The 27,614-nt window shown below is 40.1% G+C and overlaps 1 protein-coding gene across 1 annotated transcript in view; it reads left to right on the forward strand.

Moving 5' to 3' along the window:
* The first annotated feature begins 13,222 nt into the window (after positions 1-13,222).
* Positions 13,223-27,614, forward strand: part of LOC126336960 (uncharacterized) — a 52,377-nt gene continuing 37,985 nt past the window's right edge. Inside the window, exons 1-2 of the mRNA XM_050001160.1 lie at positions 13,223-13,683; positions 24,039-24,163. Of these exons, the coding sequence (XP_049857117.1) occupies positions 13,528-13,683; positions 24,039-24,163 (281 nt within the window). The 5' untranslated portion in view covers positions 13,223-13,527. The remainder of the gene's footprint in view (positions 13,684-24,038; positions 24,164-27,614) is intronic.

Genomic DNA, 27,614 nt, shown 5'->3' on the forward strand with positions numbered 1-27,614 from the left:
CATTCATGTTGGTAAGGCGCAGACGTTTTATTTCCAACAGAAAAAAATAATAAAAAAAACTCTTTCTTCTAATGACCCGAAGGTTGGAGCACTTGTATTTCACTATATGCTAAATCTCCATTTGCCAAAATTGCCTGTTCAGGAACTGTTTTGGTGCCAGCCGTGCTGCAAAAATGCGTGAACGGACCAGAGCTATTCACGGCCGGCCCAAGTTAGCTGCGTCAAATATTGAAGAATGCACAAACAACATGGACCCTCAGATGAAAGAACTTAATTTTTTCAGTGACGCCTGCGGAGATCAAATCCACACTAACACTTTAGTCCGCTTTCTCCTTGGATTGTTTGGCAATGGGCGATTAAACAACGATTTATCGGTAGTTCCCATTGTGAGGCACTCCTTTCCTCAATGTGAGCGCAAGTTTGGGACCGTGAAAGGAAAATCAGACGACTAGTCAGAATCTACACACCACAACAATTTAATAATTTGATTCAATTCTCAAGAAAAATAGGATTAAATGTCATTCAAACCCCTGCTGAAAGTATCCTGGATTTCGGATTTCAAGAACTCGTGACCTGAGTTCAAGAAAAATAGGATTCAATGTCATTCAAACCCCTGTTGAAAGTATCCTGGATTTCAAGAACTCGTGACCTGAGTTCTTAAAAAAAAAAAAAAGCAACTAGGCCACGGAAAAGTCCTCATTTTCGATATCCAATTACAGTTACAATATTTCTTACCTAAAAGTTATTTAACAACATCTGACTTCATTGATGGTGTGGTGAAAAACACTTTCTTGTTGCAAGAAAACAACGCAGGAATGCCTCACATTCCAGCAGAAATGTCATACAATGGATAAATTCCAATAGAATACAAGAAGATCCAGGATTTACCCAAGATATTTACATATATTTCATATGAGCACAGACCATTTTGTGAGCAGGTGTTGATGAGACGCATAACAGCTATTGGTACTGCAGAGGAATCTGAAAGTGGAGAACAGTAATGGTTTTGAGAGTAAATTTCATAGATAATGCTTTCCACACCAGTGATTAGTACAAACATCTTCTGTGCACACTGCTGAGCCAAAACATTGTGATCACCTGCTTAATAGCTTGTTTTTCCGTCTTTCGTACGAAATACATCACTGATTCTGCGTATCTGATACCCGAAAGTTTGTTGGTGGGTTGGTGGGGGTATGTGGCATTAGTTGTCTATGCACAAGTCACGTAATTCTCGTAAGTAACGGGCCGCAGATGTGCATACGCGGTGATGGCGTCCGATATCGACCCAGATGGATTCCATAAGATTTACATCAGGTGAATTTGGTCGCCGAGACATAACGTGAGTTCAATATATTGCTCGCAAAACCACTGTAGCACGGCTCTGGCTCAGAGACACGGACAATTATGCTGCTGACAGATGACACCACCGTCGGGGAATACATCAAACATGAATGAATGTAGGTGCTTCGCAGATGTCAGCGTGTCTTTGATTACTACACAGACGACATGCAAGCGCTGGAGACTGTCTCCCATAGAGTAATTCTGCTTCTACCAGACTGCGTCCGTGGCGAACTACACGTTTCGAGCCGCCACTCACATCACTGACAGCGTTTGTGGAAACGACCACCGACATAGTGTAGCAAAATTGTGATTCATCCTAAAAGCCGACACGTTTGCATTGATCTATGGTCGAATCGCGATGGTCCCGTGCCCACTGGAATCGTAATTGACGATGTCATTGGGTCAACATGTAAACACGTAAGGGTGGTCTGCTGCAAAGCTCGACGTTCAACAATGTACGGTGAACGGTATGCTCCGAAACTTTTGCTCGTGCTCCAGCATTATGCTCTTTTGGCGAAGATTCCACAAATCACCATCTATCCTACTTTACAGACCAGACAATTCTCTGAATCCCTCGTTCTGTGAAGAGCCGTGGACGTCCAACCATTTAGTGCCTAGTGGTAGCTTCACTGTCCTCCTACCTCTTTCCTTAGATGCACACGAGTGTAGCACGTGAACATTCGGCCGGCTTCGCCGTTTTCGAAATACTCTTGCAAAGGCTTATCCCAGTGGATTTCCCCATTTGAAGCCCCTATTTTCGCCAGGGTGAGAACCCGTCCTTGTCTGCTCCGGTTACATGCTTTTGTTACCGCGTCACGTGCCCGCAACGCTACAATGTGGTATCCAACGTCACGTTAGGCAGTTGGTCATAATATTTTGGCTTATCAGTGTATATTGTATTATGAATGTTTTGTGAAAATATGTATGACTATTCCTAATGTTGTAATAAGAAGTTTTAAGGCCCAATTTATAATCTGAAGAAGGGAACAAATTCTCAGTTTTTAATATCGTGAAGCGTAGTTCAGAAGAGTCCAACTCGTCTATCCAAGGTACTGAGATACGAGGTTAATATAGAGAATCTCATATAACTGTGAGGTCTACACACACTTAAAAATAAGAAGAGGAGAATTTTTTTTGTATTTCTGCACAAAAGGAAGTTTTTGGATTCGTTCTCTTCTTCAAACTACCGATTCAATTACAAGTTAACAATTTTCGGATTTTTTCTTTATTTGGTCTGTGAAACCTTACATCTTGTCACATTTTATGATTCGAAATCAGGGGGGAGTACTCTTGATTCTAACGCGGAACCCCTTGAATGAGAGGTCGCAAGTTCAATCTTTAGTAACGCTCATTTGAAAGTGTTGTGTTAAACAATTTTGACAGAAAATATTAGCTGCTAATGACTCATAAGAGGGCAACAGAAAATGAGTGTCCGGGAGGTGCACAGCGTAACGTGAAACTGTCTACCCTTTAAGGCGTAGCTGCAGGTAATACAGGGTGTTCATAAATGAATATCAGGATTTTAACACTTTATACTATTTATTACATGAAACTTACAGTTATAAATGATATGTCAAGTTAAAGAGCTACTAAAACAGTTGTTTTTGGCACCAATGCGCATGCGCAACGCGCAGACACACTTATCAACGTTCGGTAAGAACTCGGCTATAGACTTTACGTGTGCCGTGTGACAAATGGTGCTCACATTGAACATTTATAAGGTTCTTGGTAAAACTGTTTAAGTCGCTCTTTCATTTGACCTATCATTTATAACTGTAAGTTTAATATAACAGCCGGCCTTAGTGGCCGGTCGCAGGTTCGAATCCTGCCTCGGGCTTGGATGTGTGTGATGTCCTTAGGTTAGTTGGGTTTAAGTAGTTCTAAGTTCTAGGGACTGATGAGCTCAGATGTTAAGTCCCATAGTGCTCAGACCCATTTGAACCATTAATATAATAAATATTTTAAAGCTTTAAAACCCCGATATCCATTAATAAACACCCTGTATATTTTTTAGGCACGGAAAAAAGAAACGTCGAGAGGCTGAATTTATCCAGTGGTTCCAGGTGGTATGAACTGCAGTGTCACAGGCTTTTCAGGAGTACGATTTTTATATGCAGACCAGGAATCAAGCAAAAGCATGTTATTTTTACCAGATATTGAGCAAATGCTGTGCTCATAGCATAATTGTTCTCCTACGCCCATTTTCTCACTCTTGCTTGCTGTGACGTGAATATTCCCTCTTGCCCTTGCAGTATCACACACATGGGAAAGAATCGGAGGTGGAGAGTACCTCCAACTCCTCGCAGCACAATAAATAACTTACGAGCCAATTTACCGTCCAGATTAGCAGTAGGCACAATTGTACGTATATCAATGCGTTAAAGCACTGATGTTAGTTAATCTTGATACAATTCCCTTGTCACATCTAATTCCCAGGTTTCCTTTCATACAAGGTTCCTCTTCAAATCCCTATTATTCCTTACTGAACGATGGGATGATATGTTTATCTATCTCATGTACAAATTTTTGGGCCGTTTCCCCAGCTTGCTGTACATTGTCAAGGTGACGCTTTGTTTGAAATTTCGATACTGGTATCTTACGTCTTTCAATTCTGTAGTACTGTTTGAAATTATGCACGGTGACCTATATAGCGCGCAATTTGATGCGCATATTAAGATCGCTGTTGTGCACATCCTGTAACATGTATTGAGCATCCTTGAAATGCGCAAACACCAGTTTTTGTAACAAGTACGTTTTGTCCTCTCTTGAATATCCGCGTGTTTTCTTATGCACTACACCACGGCTGGCCAGGGCGTGCCAAACTTCACGCTTGCAGCATGTGCAGCCCACGTGCGGGCCAAGGGCCGGCCTGTCACTCGGCTTTGTTCGGTCATTCTCGGAAGTACTCGTAACAGCGCGACATTTCATTAAACATTGCGCTGCGGCGTTTCGCGGTCGACACAACTCTCTTGAGTTGGGCAGAATCGTGGTGTCAGCGTCGCTATTTGTTCGTGGGATGAAGAACGTTCACAGGTCCAGTGGCTGTTTGCGCAAAAAGAGGCAGTCCAGAGATCCATCGTCACAATCTTTTAAAATGAATGGATATGCAGAAGAGAGGGAGGGGAATTTTCAGCTCACATAAGCGACGGGAACTGGTTATTTGCTACGAAACGACATTGTAGTACCATGCAGAAAGAATTTAAACTTTGAGATGACAATGAAAGAGCAAAAAAGTACAACGATCGACAGACAGAATTCATTGTTCTGTACATCAGGAAGCCCTTTGTGCTAAATTTTGCAGGCCTGAGCACTTGAAGAAATTAGTGACACGAATAGTAAAATATCGGAAGTCGACCCATTATTCCAGTTTCAGCTGCAACAGTTGTCAGTGGAAATGAACGAAGAGTATGGATACTTCAAATATTAATGCAAAGTACGTTGGTTAAGTCAAGGGGCAGGCATGGAACGATTATTCAATTTAAATCTCGCTATTGTTGAATTTATGAAGAAAAAAGGAGTTCAGGAACGAAACTTAGAACATCCAGAATGGATTGGTGACTTCACATTTTAAGTGGGCTTGACTGCACACTGCCCGCAGTAAGACATTGCAAGGTAACTTCTTTCTAATTTGATGGGGATGCATTTAAAAAGAAAATCGCGTTGTAGAAGGGCACATTCCGACAAAGACAGACCAGTTCATTCAACTCACTGTCGTTAAAGAAAGTGCAAGATCTGAAGAAGTCATTGTGTCGTTGCAAGAATTACAACGATAGTTGTATAAATATTTTGAGGACACTTTCAACCTTACATCTGGTTTTCAGCTGTTTTCGAGACCGATAATGAGGTTGCGAAAGTGCTACAATATTTCTATCGACGTATTTGTGTGAAAGACCTTTTCTCGATTAAGAAACTAAATAAGTCACGATTAGGTGGCAACTTGAGCGCCAATTAGGTGGCAACTTGAGTGCCAAACTCTGTGAAATTGTCTGCGTCCGTCCATATGCTGACACTTTGTATGATATAAAAGTTATATTATGTCTTCAATGCATCAAAAATAATTAATTAATATTAAAAACTTGTTTTCTTTGTTATCTGTATTCTGGGAAACGTGAAATATAAAACCAAGTCGTATACAGTGCAATTGTACTGCCATTGAAATACGGCGCATTTCCCTTCTTCCCCCTCCTCAAGCTCAGACACCGCAACATGGCGGTGGGGGAATGTGAAGACAGTCAGAACTCTTTGGCACTCCGACCCGGGCATGGGCCGCAAGCCGAAATCTCGCCACCCCTGCACTACATTGTCATTTTGCTGAGGACTTAATCGAAATCTGTTCATAATTGTTTTTTGACTATGCTGCGGATGATCCCCCATGTACATAATTATATATAGGGGAAGGTGGGGGAATTACACGCATGTGGGTAATCCCATGCAGGCTGATTTACGCAGTTTGAATGGCGCAAGCTGTTCCTAGTTGGTGCTACACCCTGCCGGCAGGAGTAACAACTACTACACGGCTTATGTCAGCCATTTTCCAGTGGCATTGTTGGAGCAGTGCAGTATTGTTTATTTTCGACGTGTCTCATGTAATTTTGGTCAGCTATATTTTGCGAGGTAAGTGCTGCTATAAGTTACTTTAATGTAATTCTTGCGTATCAACAGCTTATGTCAGCCATTTTCCAGTGGCATTGTTGGAGCAGTGCAGTTTTGTTTATTTTCGGCGTGTCTCATGTAATTTTGGTCAGCTATATTTTGCGAGGTAAGTGCTGCTATAAGTTACTTTAATGTAATTCTTGCGTATCAACTACTAACCCTAGGTGAAACCTTTAATTTAATTGTAGATTTGTCCCACTATTTGAATTAGGTGCCGAGTTATGCTTAGGTTAGTCAACGAACTTACAGTGGGGTAACGCCACACAGCTGTTGAAGTGCGTGGTATTCCCCCTTGCTGGTTATATTTTCAATACTAACGAGTTTTTTCAATTTCAGATGGGTAGACATTATAAAAGAAAAACACAGAAAGCAAAATGGACGCAAAAGGAACTTTGTAAGGCTCTTGATGCCATCAAATACGGAAGAAAAATAAGAGAAGTATCAAGAGCTTTCTGGAGTGATGAGGCTACGCTGTGAACGAGAATGAACGTTAAGAATACCGAGGGTCCAAAACTTAGAAGAAACCCAACATTTTCGACAGAACAGGAAAATGAGATTTTGTATTGTATTGTTTGGGGGAAGAGACCAAACAGCGAGGTCATTGGAAGGATGGGGAAGGATGGGGAAGGAAGTCGGCTGTGTCCTTTCAAAGGAACCATCCCGGCATGTGCCTGGAGCGATTTAGAGAAATCACGGAAAACCTAAATTGGGATGGCCGGATGTGGGATTGAATCGTCGTCCTCCCGAATGCGAGTCCAGTGTCCTACCACTGCGCCACCTCGCTCGGTAAAATGAGATTAGAGATCATGTTATTGCAATGGCATTACTTGCATCCAGCTGCGAAAGATTGCATTTGAGTGTGCAGCGGTTAACAACATTGCAGACAATTTTGATAAGTCATCTAGGTTAGCTGGAAAGGATTGGCTAGCTCTATTTTTAAAAAGAAACCCAAGTATTAGCTTGAGAAAACCTGAAGTAACTAACATTAACAGAATACAGGCATTTAATGAAGAAGAGGTTAATGCATATTATAAAAACTTATAACACGTCTTTGATAAATATAAATTTGAAGAGGGGCGAGTGTTCAACGTCGATGAAACGGGCATAAATACTGTACAAAAGCCTGAGAGAATTGTGACTCCTAAAGGTGTTGAACAAATAGGTGGGGCCACGTCTTGGGAAAGGGGTAAAAACGTGTCGATTTCAAAAGATGTCTGTTTAGTTTGTAGAGAGTTTGGGAAGGATGGAGAACTATGATATCGATGTGTTTCTTGTAGCAAATGCAGTCCAAAAGGTTACAAGTGCGATCTTTGCTGTACTGTATGAGAAAATGAACTCTTTTCACATAAAAAAATGTAAAATAACGAAAATTATAAGAGATGATAGTAGAATTACATTATTTCGTTCTTAAATATGTGTACTGTTTGTAGTAACTAATAAACAAATAAAAAAGCAATTATTGTACATTTTTATGGTTTGTTTGTTTTACGTGTTATTACCCAGTACTTTGCGTGTCATTATCCTCAGGGGTGGGGAATACCACGGATTTGCACTTTTTTTATTTTAATGTTCAAAATTAAGGTACTGTTTATAACTATTTATAGACGATTGGAATATTGGAGAAATGTCCAGTGTATGGTATGTACTTATTTTTGTAGGGTTTAACGACGTAATGAATGGTTCACATCGATTTTTCCTTAGGTGCGTGTATTTCCCCTATTCTCCCCTACTACCCGCTCCTTGGACAATGATTGCTCCTTTACTACGTTTCAATGGAGATGGGATTTGTGGCTCCCTGTCCGACAAGGATGAAGAACTACATTGCTAGACACCTGTTTCAATACCACTTACACTTACTAAGCACTTATCATCATCATTGTTCTTGTCATGTACGTTGCCTGCGCAGTCGAGTGAATACAACACTACACGATTCACTGTCTCATCTTACAGAAACCCTAATATTTCATCTGCCACTTCTTTACACCGCTAAGGGACCGCAAACCTTAGTACTTGACACAAATTTCATCTTGATACCTCTACCCAATACTGAGAAAAAGAGACGGACTGACAATGGACATACAACAAATGGCAAAAAAATGTTGTTTAGTATGACAATTACAAATGAACAATTTTCGGATTTTTCCTTTACTTCTATTGTGAAACCTTGCTTCTTGCCAAATTTTTGTTTCTATAAAGGGTGTAATTCGTGGAGCATGATTAGTCGAATGAATGTTTGAGCAAACGTTGCTTGTCCTAATGTTGACAAGGAATGAATGAACACATGAAACTAATGGAAAAGTGTGGAATATTTATTGTCATTCAAGTTTCGCATATGAGTCACTTAACATCTAGGAGATTACGACGCTTACTAAACGTTATTCATTTAAATCTTTTCATTATACAGAAGCTTTTGGTATCATCTTTCTCACAGGTACCTTGACAATTATAGCCAATAACTGTTATATGCGTAATGTCTATTGTTTCGGACATGTCTGACAGTACAGACATTTGTGATTTCGCAGCTTTACATATTCATGATGGAAGAGAAATTCCAATGTCAGTCGCATGGGCACACTGAAATAATAGAGGTGAGAGATGAAAATTTTTGTTGGACTCGTACTCGAACCCCGATTTTCCGCTTTATGTAAGCAGTTACCTAAACCGCTTCGGCTATCTCAGCAAGCTTCCCATCCAACCCAAATTGCCAACTTGACGCGAACTGTTTCCAGCCCCTTCCTCTCCCCCCCCCCCCTCCCCCTCCCCGCTCCCCTCCGTGAAACGTTGACCATCTTCTACACGTTTTTCCCAAACTTGTATAAAATTTAATGTGTTGTTTACCCTGGAAAAATAAATAACGCACTACTGGCTAATTAAGACGTTTCCTCAAACCGAGCGAGGTAGCGCAGTGGTTAACACACTGGGCGACGGTTGAGATCCCCGTCTGACCATCCTGGTTAGGTCTTCCGTGATTTCCCTAAATCTCTTAAGGTAAATGCCAGGATGGTCCCTTCGAAAGGGCGTGACCGATTTCCTTCCTTAATCCCAGCTTGTGCCCCGTCTTCAATGACCTTGTTGTCGACGGGACGTTAAACACTAACCTTCCTTTTTTTCCCTCTAGAAGGAGGTTTCCGAATTATTATGCTCTCTGCCCTTTAAGAATTTAAGAACGTACCTCCAATCTAGAAAACATAAAAACTTAATCACTAATTATGGAAGATCAGGGTTTAACAAACCGTCGACAAGATCACTAAAGACGAATCACAAGCACGGGTTGGACAAAAGTGAAAAAGAAATCGGCCTTGTCCTTTTCAGCGGAACCATCACAGCATTCGCCTCAACTGCTTCCAAGGAAACCATAAAAACCTAATCCTAGAAGTAGGATGAAAATTTTAAACACAAGCCTCTCAAATGCGAGTCTAGCGCCTTAAGCACTGCAGCAAATCGCTCGGTTCCAGTACGCAGTCCAGCCGGATACCTACTATCGGAAGTACTGCGACACAGCGTTGAATAATGATACAACAAAGGCGCGAATGCTTCTGTGAAACACAGCTGCAACAGTAGTTCGTTTGCTAATATCAGGGTTATTATTTTCAGCTATCCCTTCCCATGGATTACCACCTTAATGTTGGTGGGGATGTTTGTGTACTTGTTTGTTTCAATGATCCATTGAGCTGTGGTGGCGTCAGCTGTGCTCCTAGTAGGGACACCCATGTCAGACTGGTCTGTTGGTGAGACTCCAGACAAAGTGCCCCCTAGGGTGCTCAATTCTTGGGAGTATGGTGGTGGCAACCACTTGGGCTCTTAGCTAATTCTGGCATTACTTCCACTTACTTGTCTCAAGCTTCTTCTCTTTCCTGTCGGCTTCCACTGGCCAATTGTTGGTATTTTTGGACCACAGCTGTGTTAGGTTTTGAGGTCCGAGGGTGTATTTCATTTTTCCTTTTCTGTTCCAATGGGGCACTTGCCTGCTGTCTTGTAGGAAGAGGAGGGATCCTCAAAAGCTAAGGGAAGATGCATGACAGAAAAGGCAGCTAACCAACAGTCTGTGGAGCGATAGCCCCCCTGGTGGCAGTATGCACAGATGACTTCCCTGGCATGTCAAAAATATGCAGTCACGAAAATGTCGAGCACATGTGGAAACGGAACAGCCTCTAGATGACGACCAAGCAATGGACACGGTCTAATCTAAAAATGGCTACTTGGAATGTATTGAGTCTCAATAGGGTAGGAGCAGTCAGAAACCTGAAAGTCCAGCTGAAAAAGTACCAAATAGGAATAGCGGCTTTACAGCAGAGTAGATGGAAGGAGACCTGCACGTTGTGGTTTTCTACAGCAGTGATACAGCTAATCCTGGAACTGCTTCCTTAGTACACAAGACAACAAGTCGGCGATATCAAATTTTGTGGCCATAAACGGTAGGATTGCGCTCTGAGAATAAAAATGAAATTCTTCAATATGACACTGATTCGTGCCTATTTTCCAACAGATGAAGCGAATGGTGAGGCTAAAGAATCATTTTATGAACAGCTTGAAGGCACATATGATGCATTAGCGAAAAGTGATGTGAAAATGATTGTAGGAGATTTGGATGCCAAAGTGGGAAGAGCAAAAGTGTTTAGATCAAATGTGGGAAAGTACAGACAACATGAGGAGGTGAGTAGCAACGGACAGAAGCAAAAATTTCACCAAAAGCGGCACCATATTCCCATAAAAGAATGCCCATAAGAGACGTGGAAATCTCCAGATGGAAACGCAGGCAACCAGATAGATAATGTGCTTATACAATGAAGGCATGGCTGTGATACTAAGTATTTTAAAGTGAGGAGGAAAGCTGTTTGTAGATTCGGACCAAGTACACAGACAAAAACAGTCTACAGTCACGCAGAAAGGAATAGAAAGTATGATTTGGACCCAATCATTGCCAATGAGAAGGAAAGGACAGATGAAAGGATGACAGCGATTGTCATTGAGGAGGGAGGTAGCTGTGAAGACCAGAGGCAACTAATGGGAAGAACAATACAGCAGGTGACAGGAGTCAAGTTGGAACTAGAAAACAGAGTAAGACGAAATGAGTGGTACGATGATAACTGTGAGAGGGCTACTAAGGATCGAAACAACGCAAGGAAGAAGATGCTCAGCGACTTACGCGGACCCCAGACAAAACTACGAAGATACGAGACAGATACCAAAATTTATTTGCAGAAGGAAAACGAGAGAATTTGAAAAAATAAAGATTGAAAGACATTGAGGAATGTGGAAGTGAAAATGATGTTTGAAGAACGTTTAAGGGAATAAAAGAGATAAAAACAAGGATGGCAATCTCGGACAATGATATGCAGGAATAAAGCAGGAAAAATGATTGAAGATGAAATTAAATCTTGAAGATAAAATTAAATCATAGAAACATGGGAAGAATATTTCCAAGAACCATTGAAACCTGGGGAAATCCTGGAATTTGAACAAGAGGAGCAGGAGGGGCAGGCTGGTAGCAATGATAATGAAGAGGAATCAACATTAGAAGAAGTGTTTGTAGCTGTCAAGGAAATGAAGAACTATGGAGCTGTGAGGGGAGATAAGGCACCAAGTGAAATTTTCTAGTATGGTGGCACAGAGATATTAAAGAAAATGCATGAATTGGTTCAGAAATACGGAGAAGTGAAAAAAGGTTAACAAACTGGACACTTCCTTCATTATGCCTATATGTAAGAAGAGCGATAAAACAAATTGAAATAACCATAGAGGAATAGCACTTACATTAATAATGGAAAAGTGTTGTGGATACAATATAACGGCGCATCAACTGTAGGTGGATTTTAAAGCGGTTTATGACACTGTCTATAGAAATGGTCTTTTCACGGCGTTACGGGAGCTGGTGATACCACCAAAGCTAATAAGCCATGAGAAAATTACTCGAAGCAACAACAACTTCAAAATAAAAGCTAATGGCAAGTATTTCAATATTTCCCAATCTTAAGCAAGGAGATTCTGAATCACTTAACTTGGTGCTGAAGGCTGTCATTCGAAAACTGCCAAGCAAAACAGATGGTATTATTTTCTACAGGACCACCCAGAATATGGCATTTGCGGACGGCATAGCCATGCTACGGAGAAATAGAGAATATTTGCTGGAAAACTACGTTGTTTTAGAACGCGAAGTAATGGAAAAGGAAAGTATATGGTCAACACCAGAAACAAAACAAGGTGGAAAGGAGTTAAGCAGTTTGAAGCGTCTGAAAGTGTAAATCAATTTAAGAATTTGAGAGGAGTGGTTACGGAAGGTAATATGACAATAAGAGAGATAAAGGTAAACACATCTGCAGGTAACAGATGTTATTACAGCTTTCTTGACGTTTACATTCCTTCCCACAAAATCACCACGAGGCATTCGACCTTGGCGGTGAGCAGCGGTCGTAAGGCTTCGGCTCAGCAGTTTGATTGCTTGTAATGCTAAAGATAGCCGATGCTGCCAGTCAAGATTTTTCTGGGTTTCAAGTGTGTTTTCGTGTACTGTGGTATTTTTATCCGTTATGTTTGCGATGTGTGAGTTATTACATTATTCTGGTACTTTTAGAGTAAATTGAACACACGCAATTTTGTAATTACTAATGTATCCTTCCCTGTCGATAGTTGCGAATTTCTTGGTAACTTTTACTCACGGACTTTTCCTGTCCTCGTAGATAGAAATTTTGCGTAAGAGGACAAAAACAAATCCGTAAATAAGGGTTACAGCCAAATTCACGATTAATTATAGAGAAAGACACACACTGATTATAACATTGCACGTGTTCTTATTACAGTAAAAGCACCAGGACAATCCAGCAAGCAAACAAACGGCAGTCATACGGCTAGAAGTACCGTAGTACTACAAAAACGCACTTCATACAGGGAATAATTTTCCGATATTCGTCGTACAACAAATATATAAACAATAATAGTGATTTCAATATTTTGTAACAAAAAAACTTTTTTTAATAATCATAGCTTTCTGCAATCATTGCATGCTAGATAAAATAGAACAAAAATATTAAAGTGCACTTGGAGGTTGACCGATAGTAATGTTTGCGAGTAAAGGTATTAGAGGGATTACTCTCCGAGTATTTTTCGAAAAATGTTTAATCTGTGTTGCCCGCGCAGATTGAACTAAAGTGTATTGGCTAGGGGGCATAATCTCGCTGTGGTTAGCTAGAGAACCTGGCGTTCCATTAACGGCCTCTGTAGGCAGCGCTTGTTGTCGCGAACAGCTGAGAGGGGGAAGTGAGTTCCGCCTACCAGGGAAGCTTCTGGAATGGCCCGGCGCTTTCGAAGGAAGGCGTTTATCCGACTCCCAAATAATGTTATCTGTCTCTTGAAAAGAAGGTGAAGGCGCTGAACATGAATGCTTCGGCTGCGCTGCCGCTGAGAACTTCGAGGCGCAGCGTCGGTGGTCACGTGACTTGCCGAAGGCGGTATTTAAAAGCACGAGACAGCGTCAGGTCAGCACAGCGGTTACGCGAGAAGTGAGAGTGTAGTGCGTGATACAGTAGCAGTGCAGAGATGCCGGCAGACGTTATGGATGCGCTGCAGTTCGATCCGAAGACATTGTCACTGAGTTTAAAACGCGTGCCCGTCCCGAAAGTGAGTCACGATACCGATGTCCTCATCAAAGTAGCGTTTGCCGGTTTTTGTGGGAGCGATTTGCACATGCTGAAGGTGAGTTGACTACATGACCGGTAGCTGCTTCTCTCTGTCTACAATCCTCCGTACTACCATTATTTGTAGACTGTTATTTTCTACTTAAATACGTCAGTGGAGTCTGGCTGCAAAGGACCTTACATCTATTTACATTTCTAAAGGCGTTTAAAAACTTTTGATCTGCTAGCAATTTGCTCTACTAGACGTCGTACCATCACGTAAAACTGCAAATTTACTTTAGGGTGCAAGTACGTGTAAAAATAGTTCTTTAATATTGTGAATATGCCACATAGAAACGAGCTCTTAACGTCTCCTTAGTATCCAGATGTTTAGAAAGGGAGCTTGTTGAACAGAGTACGTCCCCATTATCCACATTAATGTATATAAAAAAAAAAGCCAGATTTTAATGTCATGTCGACGACCAGATTATTAGAGGCTGAACATAAGCGCTGTTGGAAAACGTGTGAAAAGAAAGCTGCCCTGGCCTGTTTAAAGAACAGTTTATTAGGGGAGAAATCAGTGGAAACGCGGGAAGCATAATCGGGATAGACGGGCAGGAGATAAAGCTATTCCGCTAACAATTACGAGACCTGTGCCCTAGCCACTGCTCCTTGTTTCGTCTTTACAGGAAACACTTCAGCTTTCGCTTTTGTTTTGGGGAAAATTTTATCGCGACGCCTCTAGCGGCGGTTGAGTCAGTCCTCTGCATGGTACCGGTGTACTTCACTGCGGCACTTCACTGAATATAATCTGTGTGCAGCGCAGCATACGGCGTATTGAAACTTCTTAATTGATTTACGTAGAGCTCGGGATCTCTCCGTTTCCAGCTTGGAGTATCGGTCTGGCACATAGTTTTACTATGTCAGAAGTTTCACCTCCCGCTTTTTTGTAACACAAACTTGCCTCACGCTACACATTCAGGAGGCTTAGGAGGACGTTTTCTTCGAGATGGTTCGTAGTAGCTGATAGCCCATAAAGAATACGTAACAACACGCTGAAATACTCTCGTCACTGACGCTACACGGGTGTAATCGATCAACGCTGGTGCCGTGCTGGTCCGATAACAAAACAGCAAATAACACTTTCGTGCGTGCAACCTGCTGAGACCTGCACTACACTATAGCAATTACTGTATAATAAATTACTCTGTGTTGCATACGCGTGAACTATTGCAGTACTATCAATGTTTCTCATGGGCCTCTGACTTAAAGTAATTTGGTGCCCTCCCTCACTTCTTTCTATATAGTGCCAGTCTCTTCATCTTTATGCGTCTGCTGCACCCGACGTTGCCAACAATATACGGTTATACAGGGCTGCTGTAAATAATTCATTCGTTTCGAAAGCTCCATATTTTCCTAACTATTACATGTACAATTACGATTGACTGATGAATAGAAGTATACTCTCACCAAGTTTTCATTTTGCTCTCTACAAATGTTCTATGACTGCCCCCTGGTCACAGAACACACGCCCAAACGGTAACCAAATTCGTTCCATACTTTATGTAGAAACATCCTGTCAGTGGTCATCACAGCAACACTGATGCGTTCTCTGAGCTGTTCTAGTGTTCTTGGCAGCGGGGGTACGTAAACACAGCCCTTAATGTATGCCCAAAGGAAAAAGTTGAAAGGCGTTAGGTTAGGCGAAATGAGGGTCAAGGGAATGGGACCACATCATCTTCACCACTATGCCCAATCCACTGGTGCACTGTCTTGTAAGAAGATAAAATTCTCGGAACCAGCAGTCTGTTGTGGAAAAAACCACAACTAAAACGTATGAAGATAAGAGATTCCCGTCATAGTCTTCTCACCGAAGAAAAAAGGCGCCTATGGCTTCGTCTGTGACATTGCACAGAAAACCTTTGGCTACCTCGTTCACGCGCCACAATTTCATGAGGATTCTCAGTGCCCCACACTTTCATACTGAGGCGATTGAGTTTCCAGATAAATGGAAGGTTGCTTCGTCGCTGCATATCTACGCAGAGGCAAAATGTTCAACCTCAAGTGCTTAATGCATTTTGTCTAGGCATTGCAGCGCCAGCCGGTAGGCACAATGCAAGCTTGGTGAGATTACGATTCTCTTCATCTATCAATCATATTTGTACATTTAGTTCTTATGAATATGTAGAGCTCTGAAAATGAAAGAATAATTTATAATAGTTTATTCTTTGACTTCAGCTGCAATTTTTTCCCCTTTTTTTCTAGCTAAATCAGCTTGCTGTACGTCTTGGCACGTGTTCCCACGAGTTTGTTGCACTTAATCCTGTCTTTGAAGGAATTATACCGTTACTCAACTGTTGGGGCACAAGTTTCTGGTCCTGCGTTGCCCAATTATGTGATTTCATCAGCCCAACATTAGCCAATGGAATTGATGCAGATCGAATAATGTGGCACAACGGTAAGGCACTAGACCCGCATTTAGGACGAGGATTGAAATACTCCTCTGGCAACACAGATTTATGTTTTCTGTAGTTCACTTCAACCACTTAAGACAAATGCTGCGTTAGTTTCTCTGAAAAGGACACGTCCGATTTCCTTCCTTACGCTTGTCCAATCCCAGCTTGTACTTTGCCTCTTGAAGATATGCTCAACTCTAAGCTTCCTTCCATGCACCTTTCTTTCATTATTAAAATTCCTCTGCTTGCATATCCCATGCAAGGCAGTGCATTGCTTGATGTAATGTCAGACAGGCATTGAGGTCATTAGTGATGGAGCACAAGCTCAGATTATGTCAAGGATGTGGAAGGAAATTAGTCATGCCCTTACAAGCGCTGCACCAGGAGCAGCAGCACCAGCAGCTTGAGAGCGTCATCTGACGCCAGCATTACAGCCTGAACTGCCAACTACTAATAATGATAAGGCTGATGTTTTGCCACAAGAACTTTGCATGTGGTACTGCACATGCGCACAGGGCACTTTCCTCCTACCTCATGTTTCACACTTCTCACGGTAGACTCCTTGTGGCTTTACCACAATTCAACTGGTAGGTCCTGCAGTACATTTTGGACTTCATATTAGCTAACTCAGCATGTCGGTCACATCACATAATAGATTGAAATTGTAAAGTACTGGCAGTCGACAAAGCCACTCTACAAGATGATTGTGATGCTACTATGATGACAGGCAGTTAGCCAGCATATACTGACAATGGCCCAATGTGTAGAGTTGATACTTCTACAGCAGCACTGACGACATCGCTTGACAGCACAGACTGAGAAATGCTTTGCAATTACTGCTAAGTCTGATGCACTTACCACACCTTGTTGCAACAACAGTCAATATGCTGCTGGTGACCACTGACTCACACTGGGAGTTTTATGTGGAATGTGAACCATGGTTTAACTTGTTTATTTTTTTTATGTAAAACATTCACTAACAAAATCTGAAATTCCTATTACATAATGGAGGAAAAAATCCTAGGGCTATTAAAGTGTCAAACCATTGGATTTGTACATAGATGCCACATTCACACTCCTATAAAATAAACCTCTGAAAACACTTATTTTCACCCAAGTGGCAAAATCTGAACAGCAAGAATTTAATCTAACTTAGAATTCAGTTTTAAATTGAATCTGCAGTTTTAAAGAAGCAGCAACTTCTCCCCCCCCCCCCCAACCCCACTCCCACCCCCTCACACTCCAACAACTGTAAAACTATGTGCATTGGACATTTCTAAAGTAAACTGATATTATCTGGGTGCTGTGCAATACTTAAAATTTTGAAGTATTTTCAAATTTAAGATTTCAGTACTGCTCCAAAGAAGCTACCAACTATTAGTACAGTGTTTAGGACACTGGCTGTATATTCATTGGGAGTGGTGGTCAAATCCTTTACTGTTTTTAATCATTGGAGATGAATATTAGGATGGTTGCCAAGGTTGTTTTCCTACCCTGTCCTTGTCCAGCTTGGCATTAACTCCAGTGATTTCATTGTTGAGAGGTAATTAAACTATATTACATTCCACCCTTTCCCAAACTTCTCCTTTTCTTTCCTGATCACTTTTCCCATTTTATTTTTCATCATTTTTGTACTGACTGAAAATGTATTATACTGAAACTGCATCAATAATGAATCAGAAATATTGCACAATGATGGAAATTAACACAATAGATGTGCCGGATGGTTATCTACGCTAGACTCACACAAAAACTAAAAGACAGCTGATCAGTCATATGAATCACTTATTTAGGAAGCCATGTAATACCATTGCAGTTTTGTAGTGAGCTTTGTGTTAACAAGGGTAGGCATTACACGTGCATTAAATACAGATCTAATCAATAAAATTCTATGGTTTTTTCAGTAGTGAGAGAGACTTGAAATTTCTCTCTTTTTGCTGACACTAGTGAAAAGTATGTCAGGAATTGTACTCGCTTCATTTTTGTTGCTTAGCTAGTTCCTTGAAGTTTAGGGGCTGGACTAGATACCTTCTTTGCTGCACAAGTTGTCTGATACCCACAAAGAGGATGTGGGCTGACATACATTATTACTGTGGATTTTCACAACCAAATGAGGATCAAAGTTTACCATACAGGAGTATGTAGAGGTTGGTCAGTACGATTACACAATCTCTCTTGAATTTTGTTAAGCAGTTGCATTATGTTGCCTTAGAGATCAAGTAAGGGTAATGTTAGTGTGTCTTTGGAAAAACTGGACATGCTGTTAGATGTATTTAGAAAAACAGAATGGTTACATTATGATGTTGTAATAGGTGGAGATTTGAATGCAGATTTTGATATAACAGCCAAACATAGTGTCACTTAGCTCAAAAATCTTCTAAGACAGTACAATCTGCACTTTATCAATAACAGACCCACAAGAGATAAAGCATGTCTTGACAATATCTTTGTCAGTTTCAATACTGCAGAAGACTCATGTATTGTGACAGTATTCACACTCTAAGATCGTAATTCTGTATCATTAAATCATATAAGTAGGTTCTGTGCTGATAAGAGTAACATTGACAAGTCTGTTGCAAAAATGGTAATCACTAGACTGGTCACAAATGATAAAATTGACAGTTTTGTAAGTCCCTTACTAATAGAGACTGGTTTGGCCAATGGTCTGGTGACACAAATTATAGTCTATGTAAAGATCTGTCAGCAAAACTAATATTTGAAAGGTTTTTCAAAGCATTTTTGACACAATTCAATGACTGCATTCCGATAAACGAATGCAAAATAATCGACAAAGGCTCCAAAGGCAAGGGTATAAACAAAAAAAAAACCATGGTATACTGCACAACTAACAAATCTGAAATACCATGTTATGTTGTTGCACAGTATACATAAAAATCTGAAGACCGACAATGCCAGATCATCCTACGTTCAATGTAGGAATAAGTACAAAAAAGCCATTGTGGAGCCAAAAGCGCACCCGACTTCAGCAGTATTGAGAACTCCATGAATAAATGCAAAGCTACATAGTGTTACTAAAGATGAAAGAAATAAAGAAATCAGTGTATGCCCTCAGAAATGCAATGATTTCTTTATTAAATCAGTACAAGAAGTAGGAAATGCTATCACCAAACCTGTCATTGGCTCATCTGATATCCTTTCAAAAGATGTCTGTAAACCACTAGTAAATACAAGTATGTTTACCTTCTCGGAGGTCCCATCTAGTCTCGTCCTAAAAAAATTTAAACATCTGAAATCATCTGAGAGTGTAGACATGACATTTCTTGTAACATTGTAAAACAAGTAATAGATTGTATGGTGTTTCAGTTAACATATTGCATAAATAAGTGTATAACTGAGGGATATTTTCCTGATGAGCTAAAAGTGTTTAGGGTAGTTCCAATATATAAAAAAGGAGATATTGACTCACCTTCAAGTAACAGACCAATTTTCATAGTCCCAGCTCTCTAAAGTATTTGAATGTTTACTATACCACAGTTATCCATGTACTTTGAAAATGCAGGAATAATTAGCAAATAACAGTACGGTTTTAGGAAAAACTTTTCAACTGTTGATGCTATAGACTCAGTAGTCAGACACATACATCAAGTGTTTGAGGATAAAGGATTTGCTCAAGTCACCTTTTGTGATCTAAGTAAGGCTTTTGACTGTGTAGAGCATAAAATACTCCTAGGAAAAAAATGGATTACTACAGCATTCAAGGTAACAGCCTTAAACTATTGAAATAATACCTACAGAATTGGAAGCAAACTGCGTAGGTAAAGAATACTCCAGTATTGAATTAGTTAAAATAGGTCTACCACAGAGATCTGTACTGGGGCCTTTTATGTTACTGATAATGATTAATGATCTTCCATTATTCATAGAGTCCATGACAGTACTATATGCAGATGCTTTCCTTCATTTTAGCAATAATTTAAGTTGCCTCAAAGCTTGTTTTGCAGACACAATGGCTCAAGCATCCTACTGGTTTAAAGCAAATGGCTTCCTACTGAATGATAACAAAATGCAGCAGTTGGTTTTTAGTCTAAAAGACAAGCACACACCAAATGATCCTAGTTGTGTTAAGTTTTTAGTGGTATATATAGATGAAAAATTATCCTGGGGTCAAGATATACAATATATTAGTGGTAAATTGTCTAGAATGATGTATTTGCTATGGTGACTTATAGACTATGTAACTCAAAATTATGTTAAAACATCGTATTTTGCATTTTTTCCCAAGCATCCTAACATATGGTATTATTTTATGGGGGAATTAAAGTTCAGTGTGCGACATCCTAATTCTACAAAAGAAAACCATTAGGATAATTAATGGCTCTCCATATCAAGCACACTGCAAACCATTGTTCTGTGAACAAAACATCATGACTGTAATAAACCTATATATTTACTGTGATTTACACCACACAAAAAAGAAGTTACCAGAAGCAAAACAACATGAGAAGGAGCAGATGCATTTCTTAATGCAGACTGTATAGTCACTTAACAGCTATGAACTGATGGGACACAAATTATTTAATAAGCTTCCACAATATGTACAAGAACTAACTGAACAAGCATTCAAACAAAAACTGTACAAATGGTTAGTTGCTCATCCATTCTATGACATAAATGATTATTTCAAATGTAATATAATTTTGTAGTGTTAATGACATGCCTCTTGTTTTCTTTCAATTAACAGTTATATTGTATTATATGTCTGACATTGCCTATTGCTGTAATGGCCAAATGACAATAAAATTATTATTATTACACAGTGCTGTATCTACTATCTTGCATATTAGATATGTGTGCCTGAGAACGTAATTACTATTGTTATATCAAATTGCATCATATATTTCTCTACTTTAAGGACAAATTTGAAACTATGTTTAAATGAGCTGATAGCTTGAAAAGCATTATAAAAGAGAAACTGAGTAGGAATTTAAAAAAATAATCTACAAAAATTATGAAAGCTCTTAATTATATTAAAGGAAAATACTGTTAAGAAAATTAATTACTAGATTTCTGGCCTCTGCTTACCTTCAGGAGGTGAAAGGGGTGGGTGTAATAATAAGAGATATGTTTCTTAATATTCAGGATTAAAATAGTTCATGCTTACGTTTATGCAATGAACATACTTATGTGGCAATTGTTGAAAATTAAAGCCTTATAATAAATGTAAATAAAATTAATTCTGAAATAATGTGTCAGAAATATTTTCTGTTTTTGCTTCTTTTTCTCATGTCCACCCTCTTATACTCAAGGAACGTACTAATGTACATGGTGAATAAAGATTCTGAAGTTCAGTTCCTGTTGAGTTCTAAGTTTTTGTTACTTTCAATGGGTCTTGCATCTTTGAAAATAGTGGAAAATGTGTGAAAGTGGAAAGTCATTCTCAACTTCATATATCTCATGTAGATGACTGGATAAGTACTTCCTCATGTTGGAGGACAGATCTATGTCTGAGAGTGATGAGCATGATACCAATCTGCTAAGTGCCTCTTTGCCCCTCCCCTCTATCACGCACCTTAGACATCAGTGGAAATATATATAAAAAAAGGCAAACTCAGACAATTGAGAATGGTTTCTCTACTACAACTGAAGATACATGGACCCAAGAGAAACATAGAGAAACTTGATGATATGTATATAAGAGAGGTATTTAAAATCATTAGAAGTCGTTGTCCTGGTAAATTGTATTCTCTGCCTTAAGAGCAACTTCATGGTAACAGGAATAAGGAGTATGAAAGCACCAATTGAGATGCATACACTGATGCTGCGATGTGAGTGGAAGATGGGCTAAAAGTGTGCATACCCATATTTTCACTACAATTAACCAGTTCGTAGTAGTTCATACCTACATTTCCAAGGCCATATTTGCTCTTATATGTTCTATGGAAGCTGTACAGACTACCACTGTTACTCTTACAATATGAGGATCTTACTAGGCATCTGTGATGCCTGGACATCCAGAACCATAAATAAGAGTGTGAGAATGTTCATGTGCCCAATGTCGTCAGCGTTGCTGTAAATGGATGTAGCATTTTCAGCTTCTGTAACAAATACTTGAAAAAAAAAAAGACCTTCCACTCACTTGACATGATCTGAAAAGACAATTGTGCCACTCAAAAGGCAACAATTTTAAGACTCTCAGACATACTCAGTTGACTGTGAAAAACACAAATGTGTCTTGGTGCCTTGTGTCTGCTTACTCTACATATTTGCGCCAGACTAAAGGTTGTGAGCTTGGACATCCTGTTCTGAAGAGAAGCTATGTTGTTGTCCCCTCTGATGGTGGGCAACATCAAAATCATTTTCAGTATGTGTATTATAACCTAGGTTCATATGGTATTATCAAATCAAAATTGACTCCATCCTTCCAGCACTGTTTTAATTTTTTCTGGTGGCGTAGGATGGATCTGCATTTTAGAGATCTTTATTCTTCCTTAATCTAGCTGGCATAAATGACAATGCATTAAAAGAAAGCTGCCATGAGGGCACTATGCTGTGAAAACTGGGTACTGTGTTGTAAATTATCAGTGTTTTAGGCTGTACCAAGGAAATGACTGACCTTATCACACACATTATCAGTGCATCCCTAACTGAGCATCTCAAAATCCTTAGGTAGCTAGAGGAAGCAGAATGATCAACATCTGTAGACAATATAGAACACTAAGGCAGTATCTGAAGATCAAAGTCGAACCATCAGCAGAAAATATTGCATCCATTGGGTGACGTGATAATAACCATTCAGGTAAAGAAAGTAGAAATAACGATGTCAAGAGTTCCTGAATTTCATCAATTATTTCCACTCCAGTGATTGTAGTATGTCAGCCCATCAGGATAAACTCTGGAGAGCAGAAAAAAAGCTGCACAAATATTCAGATGGTTTTTAATAAGATATCAGTGTGGTGCAGATATTGGCAACTGGCTTCAAATGTTCAGAAATCTGAAATTGCACACTCTTCAAAACAAAAAAATGTAGTGTCCTTTGTCTACAGTATCAAAAAGTCATAAATGGAATCAGTCCACTTAAACGAATATCTGGATGTAACAATTTGTAGAGATGTGAAATGGAACGATCAAATAGACTCAGTCATAAGTAAATCACATGGCAGACTTTGGTTCATTCATAGAATGCTAGGGAAATGCAATTAGACTACGAAGGGAATTATTTACAAATCACTCGTGCAACTCTTCGTAGAATATTGCTGAAGTGTGTGGGACCAGTGACTAAAGAATACTAAAAGGGAGAGGGTAAGGAGTCATTCCAATCCCGGGAGTGGAAAGACTTACCTTAGGGGGAAAAATCTCAAAACTACTTGGGACTTAACATAAACTTATTACTCTTCTTTGTGCATTCTTTCAAAATAGTACCAAATCAGATAAAAATACAGGTATAGTGACCAAAATGAAAAAGGAAAATGCCTTCATTTTATTTATTTTTGTAAGTGAATAGTGAGAAGTGAGTCATGAAAAAGTGGTAATTCTTTCCAGTGAGTGAGAGAGTCTAATGTAATCTATGAAGAGAACAGTTTTGCCTATCTCTAATATGAATGCCTAGAAATTTCAATGGCAAGAAATTTCACTTATGGCAACTCATCCTTTGTGAGCCCATTAATAAAAGAAGGCCATTTAAAATTGTTTGAACTGTAGTAAGTTAAAATGCTAATGTAAAAAAATTTCAGTGCACCTGTGAAACATAAAATTTACCCAGCCATACAATGATTTCTCTCATTTTCCAAAAATTACACTATATATGCATTAAATAAAAGGAGTCTCCAGACGTTTTTATGATCTGTAACCTTGCTTGTTATACCTTTTCTTCATATGACAGGATTAATTATTATGATGCTCACACAAATTTGATAAACAAATTAGTGAAACATGATACTGTACTAATTTGGTGTATATGTTGTTTTCTGGTCATTATGTGTTGTTTTATTACGAAAAAATTGTTATATTACATTTTCAGGGCCAACATCCTTGCATTGACACACCATTCACTCTAGGACATGAATTTAGTGGGACAGTAGTTGATGCAGGAAAAGCAGTACACCATGTGAAAGCTGGAGACAGAGTTGCAGTGGACCCCAACAGGTATGCAGACATTGACCTTGCTTTATGACAGATGAAAACTCCAGGAACTTACTTCTGGCATTATATAGGCTATGCAAAATATCGTAATGTTTGTATAGCCTGCAACCTTGCCAAAGACTTCGAAACTTTTACATTCACATTACTTCGCTATTCCATTCATGAAGTAAATATTGTAGGTCTAATGGCAATAAATAAATTCAACCTCATTAAGGATGTTGACATTAAAACTGATGTCAGTAACCATGAGATGGTTTCAACAACAATGATTATCAAAGTATGAAGGGGAAATCAAAACAAGTACTCTTGAAAGTTTTACATAATCAGTGGACTGGATAAAGAAGTAACAGTGTCATATCTCATTGGAGAACTCAAAAACTTTGGCTCTGAGGATGAACATTTAGAGGAACTGTGTCCCAAGTTTAGTAAAATAACTGATCAGACTCTAGAAAGATATGTGCCTAGTGAAGTAGTACACGATGGGAGGGCACACTCTGTGGTAACATGTAAATCTAAAAGGATCACAGGGCTATTTAGAGAGAAGCTAAAGGAAGATTGTTTGGCTTTCAAAAGGCAAATGCACAAATCCTTCAATGATAACTTCAGTAAAATCTTATCAAAGGACTTTTCACAAAACCCAATGAAACTGTGATCTTATGTGAGGGATGTCAGTGGAACCCAAGTTAGTATATGATCACTCATGGATGGCACAGGAACTAAAATACAGGATAGCATGCTGCTGCTACGGTCGCAGGTTCGAATCCTGCATTGGGCATGGATGTGTGTGATGTCCTTAGGTTTGTTAGGTTTAAGTAGTTCTAAGTTCTAGGGGACTGATGACCTAAGATGCTGAGTCCCATAGTGCTCAGAGCCATTTGAACCATTGAACACGATAGCAAAGCAAAAGCATAAATCATGAAATGTGCTTTCAGTAGTTCCTTTACAAAGAGAAAACCAGAAATATGTACAACAAAAAAGATTGCCAGAAAGTGAGCCTTCATTGGAAACAGACAACATACATATACACATTCATGCAAACGTAACTCTTATTACATGACCACAGTTTCTAGCTACTGAAGCCAGACAGCGAACAACAATGCACAATGGGAGAAGCAACCAAGGGTGTGGGAGCATTGGTGGGATAAAGGGGTGTGTAGTGATGAAATAGGAACAGCAAAGTGGCTGGATGGGTAAGGACAATGGCTAACAAAGGCTGAGGCTAGGAGGGTTACTTAAACATTGGATATATTGCAAGGAGAGTTCCCAACTGTGCAGTTCAGAAAAGCTGGTGTCAGTGGGGAGGATCCAGATGCAGTCACTGAAATGGGAGGGCATATAGATCAGGTCTTGTATCTAGGTCTATTACAGGGATATGAGCCTTGAGGCAAGTGATTGTGTAGGAATGGATAAGGATATTCTGTAGGTTCAAAGGCAATGGTGGTGGAGGGGGGGAGGATAGTGGGGTAGAATATTCCTTACTTCAGGACATGGTGAGAGGCAGTAAAAATGCTGACAGAGAATGTACCCAGTTGTTCCAGTCCTGGATGGTACTGTATCATGAGGGGGAATGTTCCTCTGTGGCCGACCAGTGAGACTTAGGGAGGTGGTGGGTGTCTGGAGGTATAAGACAGGGTAGATATGTTTTTGCACAAGGTTGGGAGGGTAATTACGGTCTGTGAAGAGACAGCAAGGCCCTTGGCATATTTCATGAGGGGCCGCTTTTTATGTCCAACACAGGACACACATGCTCAACTAAATTGACTAATTGTTTGTTAATCATTTTTGATTATTTGAACAAACAACTTTAATGTACTCAGAGAGTCTTCCAGATTAAACATAAGTAAACACTATAGTGGAAACAAAAGTTGAGTTCTGGATTGTTATTAGTCCACTGGTTTTGAATGCTAACTTCTTTTACGCACGTGAGTTATGTCAAATTAAATTTCCTCACTACAAACCCTGAAATTAAGCCCTAGTCCAGCCCTGCCTAGCTGACAGGGTCTGGTCCCCTATAACACCACATCTTGGTCAGAAGAGTGGTGGAGAATGGTGGACTGGACGATAACAGCTGTAGTGGTGGCTGCAGTTCCAAGCAGGTGATGTCAGTGCTTTCTACTGCTTCAGCAAGAACTTGCTTCACAGAGGATTAATTCATTTTGATTGGCTGTAGAGCTGGGCCGCAGAAGCAGAACACCGTACTGATCTGTGCACACCAATTCCGTGATGATTGAGGTGCTGCGGCAAATGCCAGTCACCCTTGTAGGTAATGATGTAGCCATCTTTGAGGTGAAGATCAACATTGAGGAAGGTGGCTTGTTGGGTTGTTTACGACCAGGGAAAGCAAATGGGGGAGAAAGTGTGGAGGTTGTGGAGGAATGTGCATAGGGTGTCCTCATCCTCAATCCAGATCATGAAGAGGTCATCAATGAATCTGAATAAAGTGTGGGGTTTAGGATTCTGGGTGTTTAGGAAGTATTTCTGTAGATGGCCCACAAACAGGTTGGCATAGGATGGTGCTATGCAGATGCCCATATCTGTACTATTGATCTCTTTGTAGGTAACACCTTAAAAGCAGAAATGATTGTGGGTGAGGATACAGTTGGTCGTAGCGACTAGGAAGGTGGTTTTAAGTTTGGAATCCATTGGTTTGGGAAATGTAGTGTTCTATAGCTATAAAGCTGTTAGTGTAAGGGAGGTGGCATCAATTTCAGTGAGCAAAGCACCAAATGGTAAAGGACATGAACTGCGGAGGCTCAGCGGAGGAAATGGTTGGTATCTTTAACAAAAGAAGGTAGGTTGCAGGTAATAGGCTGAAGGTTTTGGTGTATGAGCCCAGAGATTCTCTCAGTGGGGGCGCAGAAACCAGCCACAATGGAGCAACCTGAGTGGCTGGGTTTATGGACTTCAGGAAGCATGTAGAAGGTAGGAATGCGGCGAGTGGTAGGGATGAGGAGAGAGGTGGACTCTGGGGGAGAGGTTCTGGGTTGGGACTAAGTATTTGAGGAGAGACTGGAGATCCTGCTGGGTTTCGGGAATGAGACTTCATTTCAGGGCATGGCAAGAGGTAGTCAAAAACCTGGCAGAGAATGTGATTCAGTTGCTCCAGTCCTAGCTGGTACTCAGTCATGAGGGGAATGTTCCTCTGTGGCTGGGTTTGTAGGTGGATGAATCTCACAGCTGGCAGAGTCCTTCTGCCAGAAATCCTTGCAGTCCAGAACAACAGTGGTGGAGTGTTTGTTAACAGATAGAATTATAAGGTCAGCATCAGTTTTTAGGTGTTGATTGTAGATAATTCCTCAGATGTAAGATTAGTTTGCATGTTGATATATTCGGGGAATGATGGTGAGGCAAGGTTGGAGTTTAAGAAATTCTGGAAAGCTAACAGGGAGTGATTTGGGGGCAGTGGGGGTGGATCACAGTTGGACGGAGGTGTGAACTGAGTCAGGTAGGGTTA

This window comes from Schistocerca gregaria, chromosome 2, assembly GCF_023897955.1.
Source record: "Schistocerca gregaria isolate iqSchGreg1 chromosome 2, iqSchGreg1.2, whole genome shotgun sequence".
Classification (NCBI taxonomy): Eukaryota; Metazoa; Arthropoda; class Insecta; order Orthoptera; family Acrididae; genus Schistocerca; species Schistocerca gregaria.